Genomic DNA, 14,929 nt, shown 5'->3' with positions numbered 1-14,929 from the left:
TAGTTCTCTTGGTAGAGCAGGCTGCAGTCCTCCACGCACTGATCTCAGGTTTGACTCCCGGTCTGCAGATCATCTGGTCACCCCCCCAATCACTCCCCGCACCCCCTGTGACCCTCCAACTGTCCTATAGGAAAAAGCCCCACAAAAAGAAGACTGTAATTACATTGCAGACTGTGATGTCATCGTGGCTGTGTTCATATTGATTTTATTGTCACAAAGCTCAGGTGACATTAATGTAACATCAGGTGTGTGCCGTCCAATAGGTGAAGACTTTATATGGAGGTATACAGGAACATAAGGGACGTATTCATTGTTGTTTAATGTGATACAGCGTATGGTGTGTTACTTTTTTATTACACATTATTCAACACCAAGCTTATGTTACATTCTCTTAAGAAGAGGCCTCCTTGCAGGGACCAGTGTGCCGCTGCTACCACCACTCAGAAGAGAAACTTACAGAGACCTTTAACCTTTTGAACCTTTTCTGCTCACATGAACAAGTTCTTAGAAATGATGAAACCTGCTGCTCCAGGTACAGCTCTGTCGTCCTCAAACAGAGTAAAGTTAACCAACACACCATTTTTAATTTCTGCTTGTATGTTTTTTGATTTCACCTAAACACACCAACGTGAACATACTCTATTAATGTACATATGAGTTCAGCTACTCCGTGACCTCACCCTGTGACCGGTAACGCTGCTCTGCTTGTGGACTCAGGCAGACGAGACAGAAGACCTTCAGAAGGAAAACAAATAGAGAAATATACACGTGTAGAGGCGTCTTATTAAGTCATGTCATTATTTAAATAAATAAAATTCAGCCTTCTATGTTTTGCAAACGACGTTCTCCAACACATACGATCATTCATCCTCAGAACAGTCGTGAAAGAAGACGTGCATTAAAACACACAGTGTGTTGTTTGACCACCATCATGAGCTCATCTTTGTCTCCACCATGTTTAACTGTTGTTTGAGGACGCTGCAGAACATCTAGTTGTGAATTCTGTTGCTGAGGACGTCAGACAGTAAACATATTTTAACTTCAGACTACAAAGCTGTCCGTCTCTGCTGCTGCAGCTTCACCTGCTTTACCGTCCTGCTCTCGACCACTAGAAGGACGTTCCGTTTACCGTCTGCCGTCTGCCTGAGTCCACGTTTACGCAGCATAAATGCAACGGCAGGATGATTGTCCAAACACAAGTCCTCATAAGGTACACAAAGGACAGTGGCGGCCATGTTGGATTAACTGCAGTATCACTAAATCGTTCACGGCTTGCTGTCCATACTGGTCACACTTTTTCATACAATCAAAACAAACAGACACACGTGTTTTACACACAGAAGAGTAGGAGGGGATCAGGATGTATTTTGGGCACGTCGGTCGACATAAGCCACCACAAATGTCCAAACTGGAATCTTCTCTTTGCATTGAAACAGTCTTCTCAAACACTCCACAGCTGTTTGACTGAGTGAGTTCATTGTCTGTGAATCCTCCGTCTTCTCATGAACTCTGCTCAGTAGGCCCTCCTGATCTCGTAGGGCGACCAGGAGCTGACCCCGTCCTCCTTGGGCCAGCAGGAGTGAGCCTCGCCGTTAGTGGGGAGGCTCGTGTGGCCGTCCGCCGCCTCCTCCGTCACCATCTTGGACACCAGGTCGCTGACGGGGCTGCTCATGTAGGGGGGGCAGGGGAAGGAGGTGGAGGGGAGCGGGTAGGAGCCGCTGGTGCTTAAGGGGTGGTAGTGGGCGTCCTCTAGGGGATGCAGCGTGTAGGGCTGGCTGCTGGAGACCATGGAGGAGCCTCGGCTGGGGGAGCGGTACTGGGAGGGGCTCCCCGGGGGGTCTGGGCTGGGCATGGAGGGCGGGACGCTGACGGAGGCCAGGCTGTCCGGACACAGAGACTCCGCCTGGGGGACTGGCTCCGGGACAGACTGCTCCCAGGAGTCTCTCTGAGGCAGGAGGACAAGAGAGGAGGAGATCAAACATTTGTGATATCACTTGTTTGTTTGTTTACTTCATCATAAAGCACTCTGAGCTCGCTCCTGTGTGTGAGTGCTGCTATAAAGATCATGTTTTACTGTAATAATTGTTGTTATAATCAGTCGACTGCTGATCTGGTCAGATCAGTTTTTGTAAAGACATGATGTCATTGAACTTTTTCCTCAGTTTCCCAGAATGCCTTGAGGGGCCCATAAATGGCATTCATTCTGGTTTTTCTTATGTTTCCTTTATTTGTTCATAAAACAATGAAAATAATGTACGCATGAATGAAAGAAGCATGTATTTATGTTAAGACAAACAAGAAAAACAGTTAGAGAAAACGCTTTTTTCCTTATGGCCACCAGGGGGAGACTCCATTGTTTGCAACAACAAATCTGATTGTATGTAAGTCAACCAGAAAATGAGAAAACTTCTAACTTGATTTATTTTCTCAGAAGAAAAATCCTCATCAGTGTCTCAATCTGTGAGTCTTCCTCCAACAGCATGATGTTCAATGTAGAAGTAATGGTCCCTTTAAGAGAGACGTAAGATGCACTTCCTTCCCCGAAAGTAAGCGCCAAATTGGAGTGTTTTAATTGTAATTTTGTTGTTGGTACTGAGGAAGTCGCTGTGATACCACAAGTTTGTTAAAGGAGATCAGTCGAAGGATCGGCCTGGCTGACGCGCTTGGCTGTGCTTTGCAGTTACCTGTACAGCAGTGGTTTTCGACTGGACCCACCACCACCTCCTTAACAACAAATCTTTTTGACCACTTCAACCACTTCTTTTATGAAAATGGTGCAGTTTGGACCCTGCTCATCAAGTTTCAAAAATGTAGCTGGGATTACCCAATCAGTGGACACGTGGAGTGTGAATAGTGTACACTACTACTGCACGCACGTCAAAGGAAGCCCACGTCCTTGCATCACAGCGACACCCTCAGTACCAACAAAAAATTACAACTAAACACTCCTGTTTGGCTCTGATGACAAATATGGTCACTTCTGGCCGCAAAAAAACAAGATGGCGACATTCAAAAGGCCGAACTTAAGCCTGAAAAACAGTTTGAAATATAAAGTTAAAACTTCTTTGTGTCTGTCTTTGCGGATGATCCACCACAGAGGCCGTCACTCACTCCAGTGCCTACACACGCAGACACTCACATCCAGTCCTTATTTGAATATGTGTGCTCTGTGCAGGTTTTACTTTCATCCACGACTCTCAAATTTGCTGCGATTCTGTCACGTAGAACGTTTTGCTTCGCACACGTGTGTTACTCCCAAACTAAACCAGGATCACGGTGAATTATAAAGAGGGGACATGTTAAAACTTATAACTAGTTATGTCATTCAAAAGTCTTAAATATCGGAACAGGAACAGGAAGTAAAATATGACGAACTCTCTCGTAGACATTCACACACACGCACACACATCCTACCAGGAATAAATGCGAGGACTCTCCACCAAACGGGGGCAGCAGGGAGGAGAGGGCCGACGAGGGCAGGAAGGATCCTCCAGAGCTGGAGAAGGCAGCGGCACTGCGGTAATCACCGAAGGTCTCTGGGTAGTAGCTGTCGATGAGGGAGGAGTAGCTGCTCATGGTGGAGGGGTCGCAGCTCAGAGGTTTCCCCCCCAGCGTGGATGAGTAGACGTCCGGGGAGAACTGCTTCGTGGACGGGCAGTAGTCTGAGTCGGACATGAAGGGACGCCTCATGCCGTAGTAGCTTTGCAGCATGTGAGGCGCTGCGGAGAGCAAAGGGAAGGTTTCCATTAAAATCTTAGTTTCAGTAATAAATGACGAGCTGACGGAGACTCTGTTTGCTGAGTGAGTCCTAAAGATGTCGCCTCACCTGGCATCTGGACAAATGAAGGTGGAGTGGGTGATCCTCCCTGTGACAGAGAGAGAAGACAAACATTTAAAAACTTGGCTTTAATCACTAAAAATACATTCATGATATCAAAGTCAGATAAGAAATACAGCAGGAAGCAGCCAGCGGGTCATAAAAGCAGACTGGCAGAGCCAACAAGAACTCTATTGTTCGGCTTCTCTGGAAGATGGTCAAATGTCATCATCGCGTCATGTTTCAGGAATCAGCATGAGCTCATGTGTGCAAACAAGCAGCTACATTATGGCCTGAATACACAGAGGAGTTTACAGTCAGGATAATAAACATATTCTCAACTGAGCAACTTCAGATCAGTCTTAAACAAAATACTGAGTCAGAGTCTGGATATCTGGACCATCTGAAGTTGTTGAACATGCAGGCAGACAGTGACTGCTCCTGTTTTATGTTTGATATCTTAGAATCTCCATCAGAAGCATGTTTCGCTGACAGCATGAATTCATACGCGCAGAAAGACATTGTTCATCCTTTATTATGGTCTGTTTTTTAAAAGCATTCTTGTCTTATAATCCACATCTTCATGTCATGTGTAGTGACTGTGATAAACTTGGTCTGTTCCGTGCAATCACAGGGCTGACACACAGAGACAGACGACCTTTCACACTCACATTCACACCTACGGGCAATTTAGAGTCAACAATGAACCTAAGGAGCATGTCTTTGGACTGTGTGAGGAAGCCGGAGAACCAGGAGGGAACCCATGCAGGCACGGGGAGAACATGCACTTAGAAATAGGAACCTTCCTGCTGTGAGGCGACAGCGCTAACCACTGCAGCCCTGATTCAAGGGTTATGGTTCCAAATATTGCGTTATGTTGCGATACTGAAAGCAAAGCGATATGTTTTATTGAATTTAATTGAATGTTGTGTGTAAAAACTCTGATATACAGTTTACTTGTTTATGCATTTAGAACAGAAGCAGTCGCTATAACATCCAACATCACAGCGCTACTCTTTCTAACGTCCAAGCTCAGAGGAGAGAACATTTCCACATATCAGTTCAAATATCATTTTGGAATGTAAACTACTATCAGTAGCTATTACTGTGGCTCAGTGGTAGAGTCGGAGGTTCGATCCCCAGCTCCCTCAGGCTACATGATTGTGATGACTGATTGACAGTTGGACACTTTAGGCAGCAGCCTCTGAGCATCAGTGTGTGAATGTGACATGTAGTGTGAAAGCAGCTTTGAGTGGTCACAAAGACGAGTAAAGCTATATAAGAACAGTCTATTTATCATTTCCATTAAAGTGTTTTTGAGAATCAGTTTCACCGACAGACAGGAAGTCTCAAGATACTCAAGTGTATCAATACTTCTTCATCCCCGCTGTAACTCTACTGCGCATCTGTCCGAGGGATCCCTGCTGTGTAGCTCTTACTGAGGTTTCCTGCTTTTTTCTAAAGGTTTTTTAGAGGGAGTTTTTTTTTAAAATCCAAACCAGCTAAGAGTCTGAGGACAGAGGGCGATACATTTGAAAAGCCCCGCTGAGGCAAATTGTGATTTATTAGACATTTTTGTAATATTAGTTTGGCATTGTAACTTAAAGTCTGTAGTATCTGTTGTACTTGTTGCTGTGTGTACGTGTCTGTCTGTCTGTCTGTCTCTATCCATCTCTGTCTCTGGCTGTGTTCAAAATGCGTACTATACACTACACACTACATGCTATATACTGCATACTGCGTTCGGCGGTAGTCTGTAGTATAGAGGGGCTTTTTAAATTCATTTTGCAGTACGCTACGCCCGGTGGAAGTAAACAATAACCGCTGCTTCTTTAGCTATAGCGCCCTCTTCTGCTTGAATGCTGCTGTTGTTCGTCATTTCAACTGCCGCTGTGACGTTGATGCATACTGCACAATTTGCTTTTGTTTGCATACTGCAGACTACATTTAGGCCACACCAGTACGTACTGATGTGGACAAACAGGACACCATGAACATGCATTAATGGAGAGACGGCTGCACATGGACATGTGCCCGGAGCAGTTGGGGGACTCGATGCCTTGCTCAAGGACACTTCTACAGCGTTCAGGAAATGACACGGCACCTCTCCGGCCACCAGCCCCAACTCCCACGCTTGGTCCGTACCGGGACTTGAACCGACCATCCTCCGGTTCCAGGCCTACAGACTGAGCTACCATCGACCCCACCTCTGCCTGAGCACTGCTCATGGTGGCTTCATGGTGGGTCTCTTTGGGGGTATATCATTTGAAATTGATTGATTGATTGGCTACATAAATAAAATTTGACATCACTCTTCAGTCCTGCTTATAGTTAGCTTACTCAGCTCTCATATTTGATGAATATCTTGTTTGATAACTGTCAGTGTCGGCCTTTGTATTCTCTTGTTGCCGTGTGTCCGTTTCTGTTCTGAAAACATTTCCGTGCAGAGTCCGAGCGGTCAGAGTGCAGAGACACACAGACAGGGCTCGACAGGATAGGCTCTCTCCTTTGCATATTGCTGACATGAAAGAGTTGATATTAAGCCCGCGTTGGCCGGGAGGCAAGCAAATTTTGAGGGCAGAATTTGAATGTGATTTGCCAGTGCCAAGACTTCCTCATGTTGCCCCGGTACGGCTCAGTGCATCTCTGAAGGCTGCGTATGGAAATCAGCTCGCTCAAGCTCCGACCGTCGGGCCCTGTGTGCGTGTTTGTGTGTGAGGTGGAGGAGGAGGTGGGGGGGTTAATGATGGATTTTATTTCACAATAAAAGTCCTTCCTTCCTGTGCAAAACACCCATTATATTACACACTGATAATTAAAGGAAGGAGTCCCACTTTTTGGTCTTCTTCTGCAGTTTCTTTACTTACTTTGGTGTAGTATTTAAATGATAAGGACTTTATCTTAACAATACCTCTTTATTTAGTTTCTACTCTATATTTTGGTATTTTATCAGACTGTATTTTGCTCCTGAAGCACCAACATTTCCCTACAGGCATCATTAAAGTTCAGTCTTATCTCCTTGTTTGACGTCTGACCCAGAGACACGCCACACTGCCTCTCCTCAGTGTTGTAAAATGTCACTTCTCTCACAGTGCAGGATCATTTATGTAACAGCAGCATGTTTGGACACGGTTCCTCAATAGAGACAGAACACAGAAGCAGAAGAAGTGAAATGATGTAAGCATATCAGGCTCGGGCTTTCCGTGTCCCAGCATGAGGAGGCGAGGCTGTGGTCAGAGTTTGCTCCGCGCTCTCAATGGCCTTTTATCCGCTCAGATAAAAGGCGGCATTAGCTGACATAAGGACGAGGACGGCTGCAGTCACTGTGCATCGCTGCTTATTCATAAACACAGGAGTGAAGCTTTGAAAAGGTGATGGATTTTACAACCCGCTGGAGGAAATGTTTGACTTACCTAAGCTTTCACTTGGTCCAGGAAGTTAGAAATTACCTCACCATAAAAAACAGCTAACTTCTTTTTAATGGAAACACTTCTACAACGCTTCTTTTACTGAATCCTGCAGAGAGCTGTTGTTAGAGGTTAAAGCTAAATGCTACTTTAACAGTTGCTCAAGTAGAAAAGTCAAGAAACTTCTGGGTGCATTGTGACATCCACGACAGACGTTTGTTGTGTAGGGGAAATGCATCCAAACATTTTATTTACTCCGTTATCTGGAGATAACAACGCTGTAGCACCGTAACATCACATGATCATAACTCATATCCTCAGAGCTGCAAAAGCACCAAACAAGGTCAGGCTTACCTGACCTCATCAGTGTGGGCGATGGCACCATGTCCTGCTCTGTAACATCACAGTGAGCAGCCTGTTCTGTTTTATAGATCGACGGAAAATGATCACAAGAAAACCAGCTTTGTGATCTCGAGATAAATAAGTCGAAATCGAGAAAACAACTAGTGACTTGTTATCACGGAAAATGGAGTAAATAAAACGTATGGATGCATGTCCGCTTCAGGCTTCCGTAGAAACTGTGAATGAGATTTGTTTTGATTTCTTGTCTGTGAAGACAGAAGCAGAGAAGTTTGGGAGAGGAGGCAAGATATTTTGATAAAGAGCGAGCTTCAAAAAGAATAAAAAGAAAAATGTTTCAACTCTGCAAATGTGCTGTTGGTGTCGAGCAGGGTTGGGCGCTTTAAGTGCATGAGACAAACATGTAGTAATATCCATAATTAAATAAATCTATCTGTAAATTTAAAACTATAAAAAAACACAAAAACAAATGTGACTGCAGCAGCAAAACGCGAGTAACCGATCAAAGGTTTGTTTGATGGCTTTTTGATTGAACAGAGAAAATGTGCTCGATCACAAGTTACATGTACGTGCTTTGTTGCCGACTGTTGCTTTATTTTGAAAATACTGAAATGGAGGAAGTGTGACATTAAAATGAAACTTTAACAGCTTCTATGCAACTTAAAAACTTTGATTCTGAATGTTTGCATGTTTGAAAGAAGTCGGGTCACCTGACACACGAGACCAGGCTTCAGCTTTCAGAGCTCAAGGTCACGACAGCAGTTAGAGAGCTTGTTTGTCTTATTCTGAAGGGCAACAAAGGCTGCAGCGAGCTGCTCCTGTGGACTCACTGACCCCTGACAGAGACACCTGTCTCCTCTTTAACGTGCTGCTACCTCTCCACATGTTGGACATCATGGTTTAAAGTCAAGTTTAAACGATGTGTGCTTTTACACCCTGTCGTTCACAGGTCACAGACGCTCACATGAATATTTCCTGGAGGCAAATTTAAAGTTAATCCAAACCTCATGGTGAGACCAAAACCGATGATGTGTTCCTGTCTATCAGTATATTCTCAACAGTTTTATTTGCTCTCAGCCAGTATTTACATGTACATATGTACAAACTGGATCACAAATCTAAATATAAACATTGTTCTCCTGTAATCTTCCAAAACAGCCGTGCATTGACGTTTGTAGGAAACTAAACTGAACCAGGAATAAAAAGTACAGATGAAAACGCATTTCGGTTTTGTATAGAAATAATAAAAGGCAGCAGGATAACTTTCAGTCATTGCAGTGTTTTGCTCATTGGTGTGAAAGGCTTTAAAACACAGCTTATTTTACCCCCTTTAGCAATCTGAGATCCCATCAGCTATCATCTGATGACGATACAGCCTCTGGGGGCGACGGTGAACATGTCGGGCGTGTCTGGTTTGGATAGCAGTTAGCATTAAACGACTTCCAGTCAAGACTTTCTTTTCCTGTAAACAATGCAGCACGTTGTTTTTCTTGTGATCGACTTTAATTAACGGCTCTTCAGTTTGCTGAAATAACAACATCATGATGCAGATTAGGAACAACATGAAGCTTTGTCAGGTCTGTCCTCAAGAGGAGAAGAAAACTACTTTAATGATGCATTCAAGGAAGTCAGGGAAATCTAAACGTTGAACGTCTTGTGTGACACAGCGTCAGGGAATTTCTCGTCAAGTTGAATTTTTGATCTAGAGCAGATTGTTAGCTGAACTTGCTGCAGATGTTTGTTTATAGAGATTAATAAGAAGATAAATCAGCGTCAGATGATTCTACATTTTTACGTAGAATCTGTAAATAGAGATTACCCTTTAGTGATGGATTCCAACATAAATAAACAAACTGTATTTTTAGCTTTGAGCAACAGTGGAGCTCTACAGAGGAATAAGAATGATCAGACACACGGTTTGGGTGTTAAGAATATAGGAGGAGATATTTCCTAATGGATGAAGTGAAAGTGAGGCTGACAACAACCATGAACCTGCATTCTGTCTAACAGCCAGTAGGGGGAAACTGAGCTATTAGCAAACTAACAGAAGTTTGATTGAATAAAAGCAGGTTAAAAAACAACCTGACTTTACAACAGATTTGTTACGTCGGTAAAGATGAGTTCATGGTCTCAATCTGAAGTTTCAAGTCTTAGAAACAACATGATGTTCATTTAGTAATGTATGGTGCCTTTTAGAGTCAGTAGGATGCTTTAGGGTGTGACTTCCTGTGATGGACAAGTTGCTACCTCTGTTAGGGTGATGGGGAATGGGATGCAATAGCGGACCCGGGGTGTCTTAAGCCGCTTTCCCACCGGTCAAAAACCCTGCTGACACCCGCTAACACTCGGCTTTTTTGCTTAGTGGGAAAGGTTACAATCTGCATTCAGACCAGCGTCACATGACTCTGCAGTAGACCCGGGTAATTATTGCCTCAGCTCCAATCGTCATTGATGAGAACTCAAAACCCGTGTCAACATGCTAATCTCTGCCCCCTTTTCGGCGCGATGTTATGCTCCGTCGGTAACTTCAGCGACTCCTCGTCATCTCAGCTACAAATTCTGCCTGTCTCTGTCCGAGCAGCGCTCGTTCCAAATTTGTCTGCGCCGAGTTTGATAAACAGACTGAATGAGTGATATATACAATAAAGACCTAACCACCGTAACGTATTTTTTACTAACCCTGTCTCCGGCACATTTGTGACGTCAGAGGGTGATGCAGCAGAAAAGAGACTGACAGGAGTATACTTCATTGGCTATGGGAAAAGACACAATCGGCCTCTATAAGCGGGTCTTCCCAGGTCTGAAATACCCGCGTCAATGTGTTAATTTTGGGAAAGGGGTACATAAGTTATCCCAGAGAGAGAGGGGAAAAACCAAAATAATAACAAAGAACCAACAAACTCACAAAATAACGCCTCAATAGGGGAGACTAAACCACGGCTGCCAAGCAGCTGATGAGAAAGTAAACTTTTAGGGAGACCAAGGAAATACTTCCAAACCAGAGCACAAAGGCCGGGGTAGAAAAGACCAAGCACCAACAAACTACTCGAGAGAAAACTAGAAATGTTCAGCAAAGCACACAGAAAGGAAGAACACTCAGAGAACCTCTCACTACCTCTGATGGTGAGATAATGAGTCAGCACTGAGCGCTGAAACCCAAGGATACATGTAGGCTTCCCACACCTGGTGTTAATCAGGGGCAATTAGACACACACACACACACCTGACCCTGCACTGAGCTGATTGCCTCACCAAGCTCAGTGAGTGGTAAGTGTGAGTGCCCCTCTCAACCTCGACAAACTGTAAAAGGCTTCTTCAGTGTTTAGAGTTATTAATGTGGTGAGTATATTCCAAAATTAGCATCCCAATCAATATCACAGTTACTGTGAAACATAGCTGTGCCTTGCTATCCAAGAGTTAGCTGATAGCGCTGCACTTGTTGACCCTCCAGCTCCAACCTCATGTCTAAATAAGGTCCAAAACCCAAACGCCTCGAGGATTGAAAACGGTTGTCCAAAAACCACTGTGTGACTCTGCTATGGCTCCGTCTGCCTCTTATATAAAAACTATGGTCTTAAACAAACGGAAGAAAAGCTGCACATGAACTCTAAATAAAAGATTGAAACCAAAGTGACTTCACGTGTTCATTTTCTGGCCGACCTGCGAGCTCCAAATTGCCGGTGACCCACCTGCACCTCGGAGCTGTTTGTCCGGCTCTGCCAACCGAAGCTCAACTGGACCACATGTGTATCTCATCTTTCAGCGCTGCTCTGCCTCCACTGGGTTTGTGTTTAAATGAAACTCCAACCTGTCGCCAGCAGAAGAGTTACTGCTGCTACTGTCCTCCCACTCAGAGCCCTCTCACACACAGCACGGCGGCTGTGACCTCTTTGCTACGTGCAGACGTGCATCTGCCCCTTTATCTCTCTCAAAATCCCCTCATTATGCGAGTCGTTAGCAGCCTGAAAATCTGGAGTTTACCTGCTGATGCAGACAGCATGCACAACTCAGCTCCTCTAATCTACAGCAACGTGGCATGTTGCTCACCTGAATGTGAATTTAAAGGTAGATTTAAAGGATAATACTTGCAAACTTTACTGTAAACAATCCCATGGTTCTTTAAATAAAAGTTTCATCTGCTAAAGGCGGCTGATTGTTGGACCTGTGTCTTTTTTCGTTGTATCTTCTCTTTTGTCTCTCACACAATCCTCTCATTATGCGCGCCATCAGCGGCCTGCATATCTATAGAGTGGACATGCCGATGCTAAACAGAAAGCAAACAGTGCACGCTGTCCTGTAAAAGCCTTTTGACAGGCCGTTTGTGCAGACTGAAAAGCCAGTCTTGCTCGTGCATGCAGACGTCTAAAGCTGAAGCTGCGACTGTGTGTGAGAGTGTGTGCTGGCGTGTGTTCCTGAGACAACAATAGGAGGCTTGTCTGCGGCCTGTACATGGCGCAGGACAATGTCGGCTGGCAGGTGTGCGGGGATCAAACTTTGCATAGGCAGCCTCCTTCACTGGCCCTTTTTTCTGCCTCTCTGTGCTACCTGTCCACCTCAGGCTTCCCATCCAGCCCCCACCTCCACCTCGGGGAGTTTTTGGGAGATCACGGCCGCTACCATTGCGAGCATTGTGTCAGAATTCTTTTGTGAGGTCGGGATGGGACTCTTTGTGTCCCTCTCTACACACAGATATTTACAGAATGGCTTTGGGAGCGCTCGAGGGGAGCAGGAGACAGAGGGGGGAGGTACAGGTGGTCAATGGATCGACCATGGATCGTTGGTCCACAATGCAAGGCAAAATGTAAACAAGAGGAGGAGATTTTTAAAAGGCGACCTCTTAATTGTGCCACCAACAGAATGTCAACTGTGGCTGCGCTGTTTGGTTTGGGAGAAAAATGAAGTGGGGAGAGACGGCAGGGACAAAAGCAGAGCGGCTTAGAGGAGAAGGTACTTACACTGTATCTGGGCCCGCTCGTCTGCCGGGATCGCTTCTCCGCCAGCAGGTCCTTCACCGTGTGCTTCACTCGAACGCCCTGGTACACCCTCTTAGAGTATTCTAGACGCAGCAGAGGGACAGTTTAGGAATAGATACAAATCCAGAAACAGTTTGACTTCATACAAATTTTCATCCATCCCCACAAATGTTAGTTAATTTGAATGTTTGACAGTTTCATTCATATAGGCTCTTTGGGATCGGTGTGTAAATGTCATGGAAATTGCCTTTGGTTTGGTCAATGCAAATGGACTGCTAAAAAGAGGCAATTTACTGCAAGCGCCCGCTCGGACGCCCTCACAGAGACGGAAGTCTGCAGGAGTTTGCGCGCGTCAGAAGAAGAAGAAGCTCATTACATTCATCTTCACAAATCTCGAGTGTGCGCTGGTTGTGATTTGGGGACATTCCTGGGCAGCAGAAGCGTAAACTCAATGAAAATGCAAACTTTATTATGCAAACGGAAATTGCATGCAAAAAACTTTATGTAAAAGATCTCAGCTTTCTGAGTGGATATTTTAGATAAGCAGCGACTTTGCTTGACCGGTGAGATTCTCTCAAAGGTGAGCTTTTCTCTTCTATTACAGTGTGAATCGTTGTAATTAGCATTCGATATTTAACGACTGCTTGGTATTAAATGTATCTGTCAAACATCAAACACAGATTTATATAATAAAGCATTTACTGACATTATTTCCCTTATTTTTCACCCATATTTCTCATATCTTTGTGACTGAATCAACACTTTTTTTTTTGCAAGAAAATCAACATCAGAAGAGGAAAAACAAAACTCCATAAAACTAATGCAGCTGATATCACTTGGATGTGTTTCATGGCCAAAATAATGTTTATCCAGCAAACACAATTCATGAATAAAAACCAACTTTACTTGTGCCATTTTTCAGTAGAAATTAAATGAAACTGTCACAAATAAAAATAAAAATATACAATTATATGTCTTCACATTGACCCTTCAAAATAAAAGCACTACAATTAAAAAAAAAGATGTTTTACGGCTTCTAAAGATCTGACAGAATATTTACAACATGTTTAACAATAGTAATGACAGCAGCAGCAGCTGGCAGCCTGTAGAAGAATGAGTGTCTTACCTGTGTCCATGATGCTGTGGAGCAGTCTGACACACACACAACCACACACACACACATACACACACAGAGGCCTCTGTGTTCTCCCTCTGCTTTATTTGCCTACAGTAGTTAAATCCCAGTGAGCAGCACCATACTGTGTGTGGCGTGGCACGGCGGGAGCTTTAACTACGCCGTGAGGAGGGCAGGGACACAGGGAACATGCCACCTCACTCTGCTCTCATGGGGAGGCAGCTTTTCAAAATGACCTTTATCTATTTGTTTAAATGCAAATGTTTGGTAGGGACGTTTTTTTTTACAGTATTTGCATCTGCAGTCAAGATTAGGGGTTGGAAGCATCGGGAGCATGGATGATGGAGGCAGGGAGGAGAGTGTGTCATCCTCCCCGAGCCCCCACACACACACACACACACATCAGCCACATGTGAGAGGATATTTTGTCTCCACTTTTTTATTTGTAGCTGCAGGAGTTTTCCTGCTGCTGGTTTGTGGGATAAACTCTTTTTGTGTTCGTCTCAAGCTCTGGCATCTCTGCAGTAAACCTTAACCGAGCAGACAGGAGTCAACAAAGCGCCAAAGCATCGTCTTTTGTTTTCCACTCGAGCGCTGTCGTCTCAGGTCACACCGCTGAAAACACACTTTGATGCTTCCTCCCAGAAATTATTATGTTTTTTAAATCATGAGGCTTTCTTTGCATCATTCTGCAACCTGCCCCTCAAATGGAGGAGCTGAAATAAATATGAAAGGCTGAAAACAAATGAATCATCTTAACATTGTGTTTAAAGCAGAGGGAACAATGGCTGCAGGCGCGCTCTGCTAAACAATTTACTGTGTGTCTGGCTATAACGAAGCTCCTGTCCCACTCTTTAATTGTTTCCTGGCTCGGCTCGCAGGGTTTTGGCTTCCAGCTCAGAGTTCCCATTAAAATAGAGTGAATGGAAATTTACATGAGCTTCCTATTCTGTGTGCTGATAAAGACGGACCTGGTGACACACATGGTTTCATAATGACAGACACACAAGCAGAGCTAAACTTTAAAATGGCGCTAACTTATACATCTTGAGACGAGCATGCAGTTTGGTACGTCATTTGAAATGGAGAAAATAAAGCAATGTTTTTAAAATGGTAAAACTTTTCATTTCTGCAGAACAAAAGTCTTCTGGTGTCAGTCAGCATGAACGTAAGGCATGCTGCTGGTACGAACCATGAGCGATCTGCAGGTTCTAAACAAACCGCCGTGTTAAGGTAA

The 14,929-nt window shown here is 44.3% G+C and overlaps 1 protein-coding gene across 1 annotated transcript; it reads right to left on the bottom strand.

Moving 5' to 3' along the window:
- Nucleotides 1–229: 229 nt before the first annotated feature.
- Nucleotides 230–13,788, bottom strand: pou2af2 (POU class 2 homeobox associating factor 2). The gene is made up of 5 exons (XM_069676703.1): nt 13,684–13,788; nt 12,540–12,640; nt 3,827–3,866; nt 3,415–3,719; nt 230–1,945 (listed from the first exon to the last, which is right to left on the bottom strand). Exons 1-5 carry the CDS (start codon nt 13,691–13,693, stop codon nt 1,514–1,516), a joined length of 888 nt encoding a protein of 295 aa, XP_069532804.1. The 5' UTR covers nt 13,694–13,788; the 3' UTR covers nt 230–1,513.
- Nucleotides 13,789–14,929: the final 1,141 nt, after the last annotated feature.

The sequence above is a fragment of the Semicossyphus pulcher genome, unplaced genomic scaffold (genome assembly GCF_022749685.1).
Source record: "Semicossyphus pulcher isolate SPU_LCO1_2020_fin unplaced genomic scaffold, fSemPul1.0.p SCAF_26, whole genome shotgun sequence".
NCBI classification, from domain to species: Eukaryota; Metazoa; Chordata; class Actinopteri; order Labriformes; family Labridae; genus Semicossyphus; species Semicossyphus pulcher.
Note: the sequence above shows the minus strand (reverse complement) of the source record. Positions and strands in the feature narration are given on the sequence as shown.

Excerpts from the sequence above, each read along its gene's own strand:
- pou2af2 (XM_069676703.1), bottom strand. Across the intron at positions 3,867-12,539 it reads CGAGCGGGCCCAGATACAGT|GGAGGATCACCCACTCCACC; the intron begins GTAAGTACCTTC and ends TCTCTGTCACAG. Across the intron at positions 3,720-3,826 it reads TTCATTTGTCCAGATGCCAG|CGCCTCACATGCTGCAAAGC; the intron begins GTGAGGCGACAT and ends TGCTCTCCGCAG.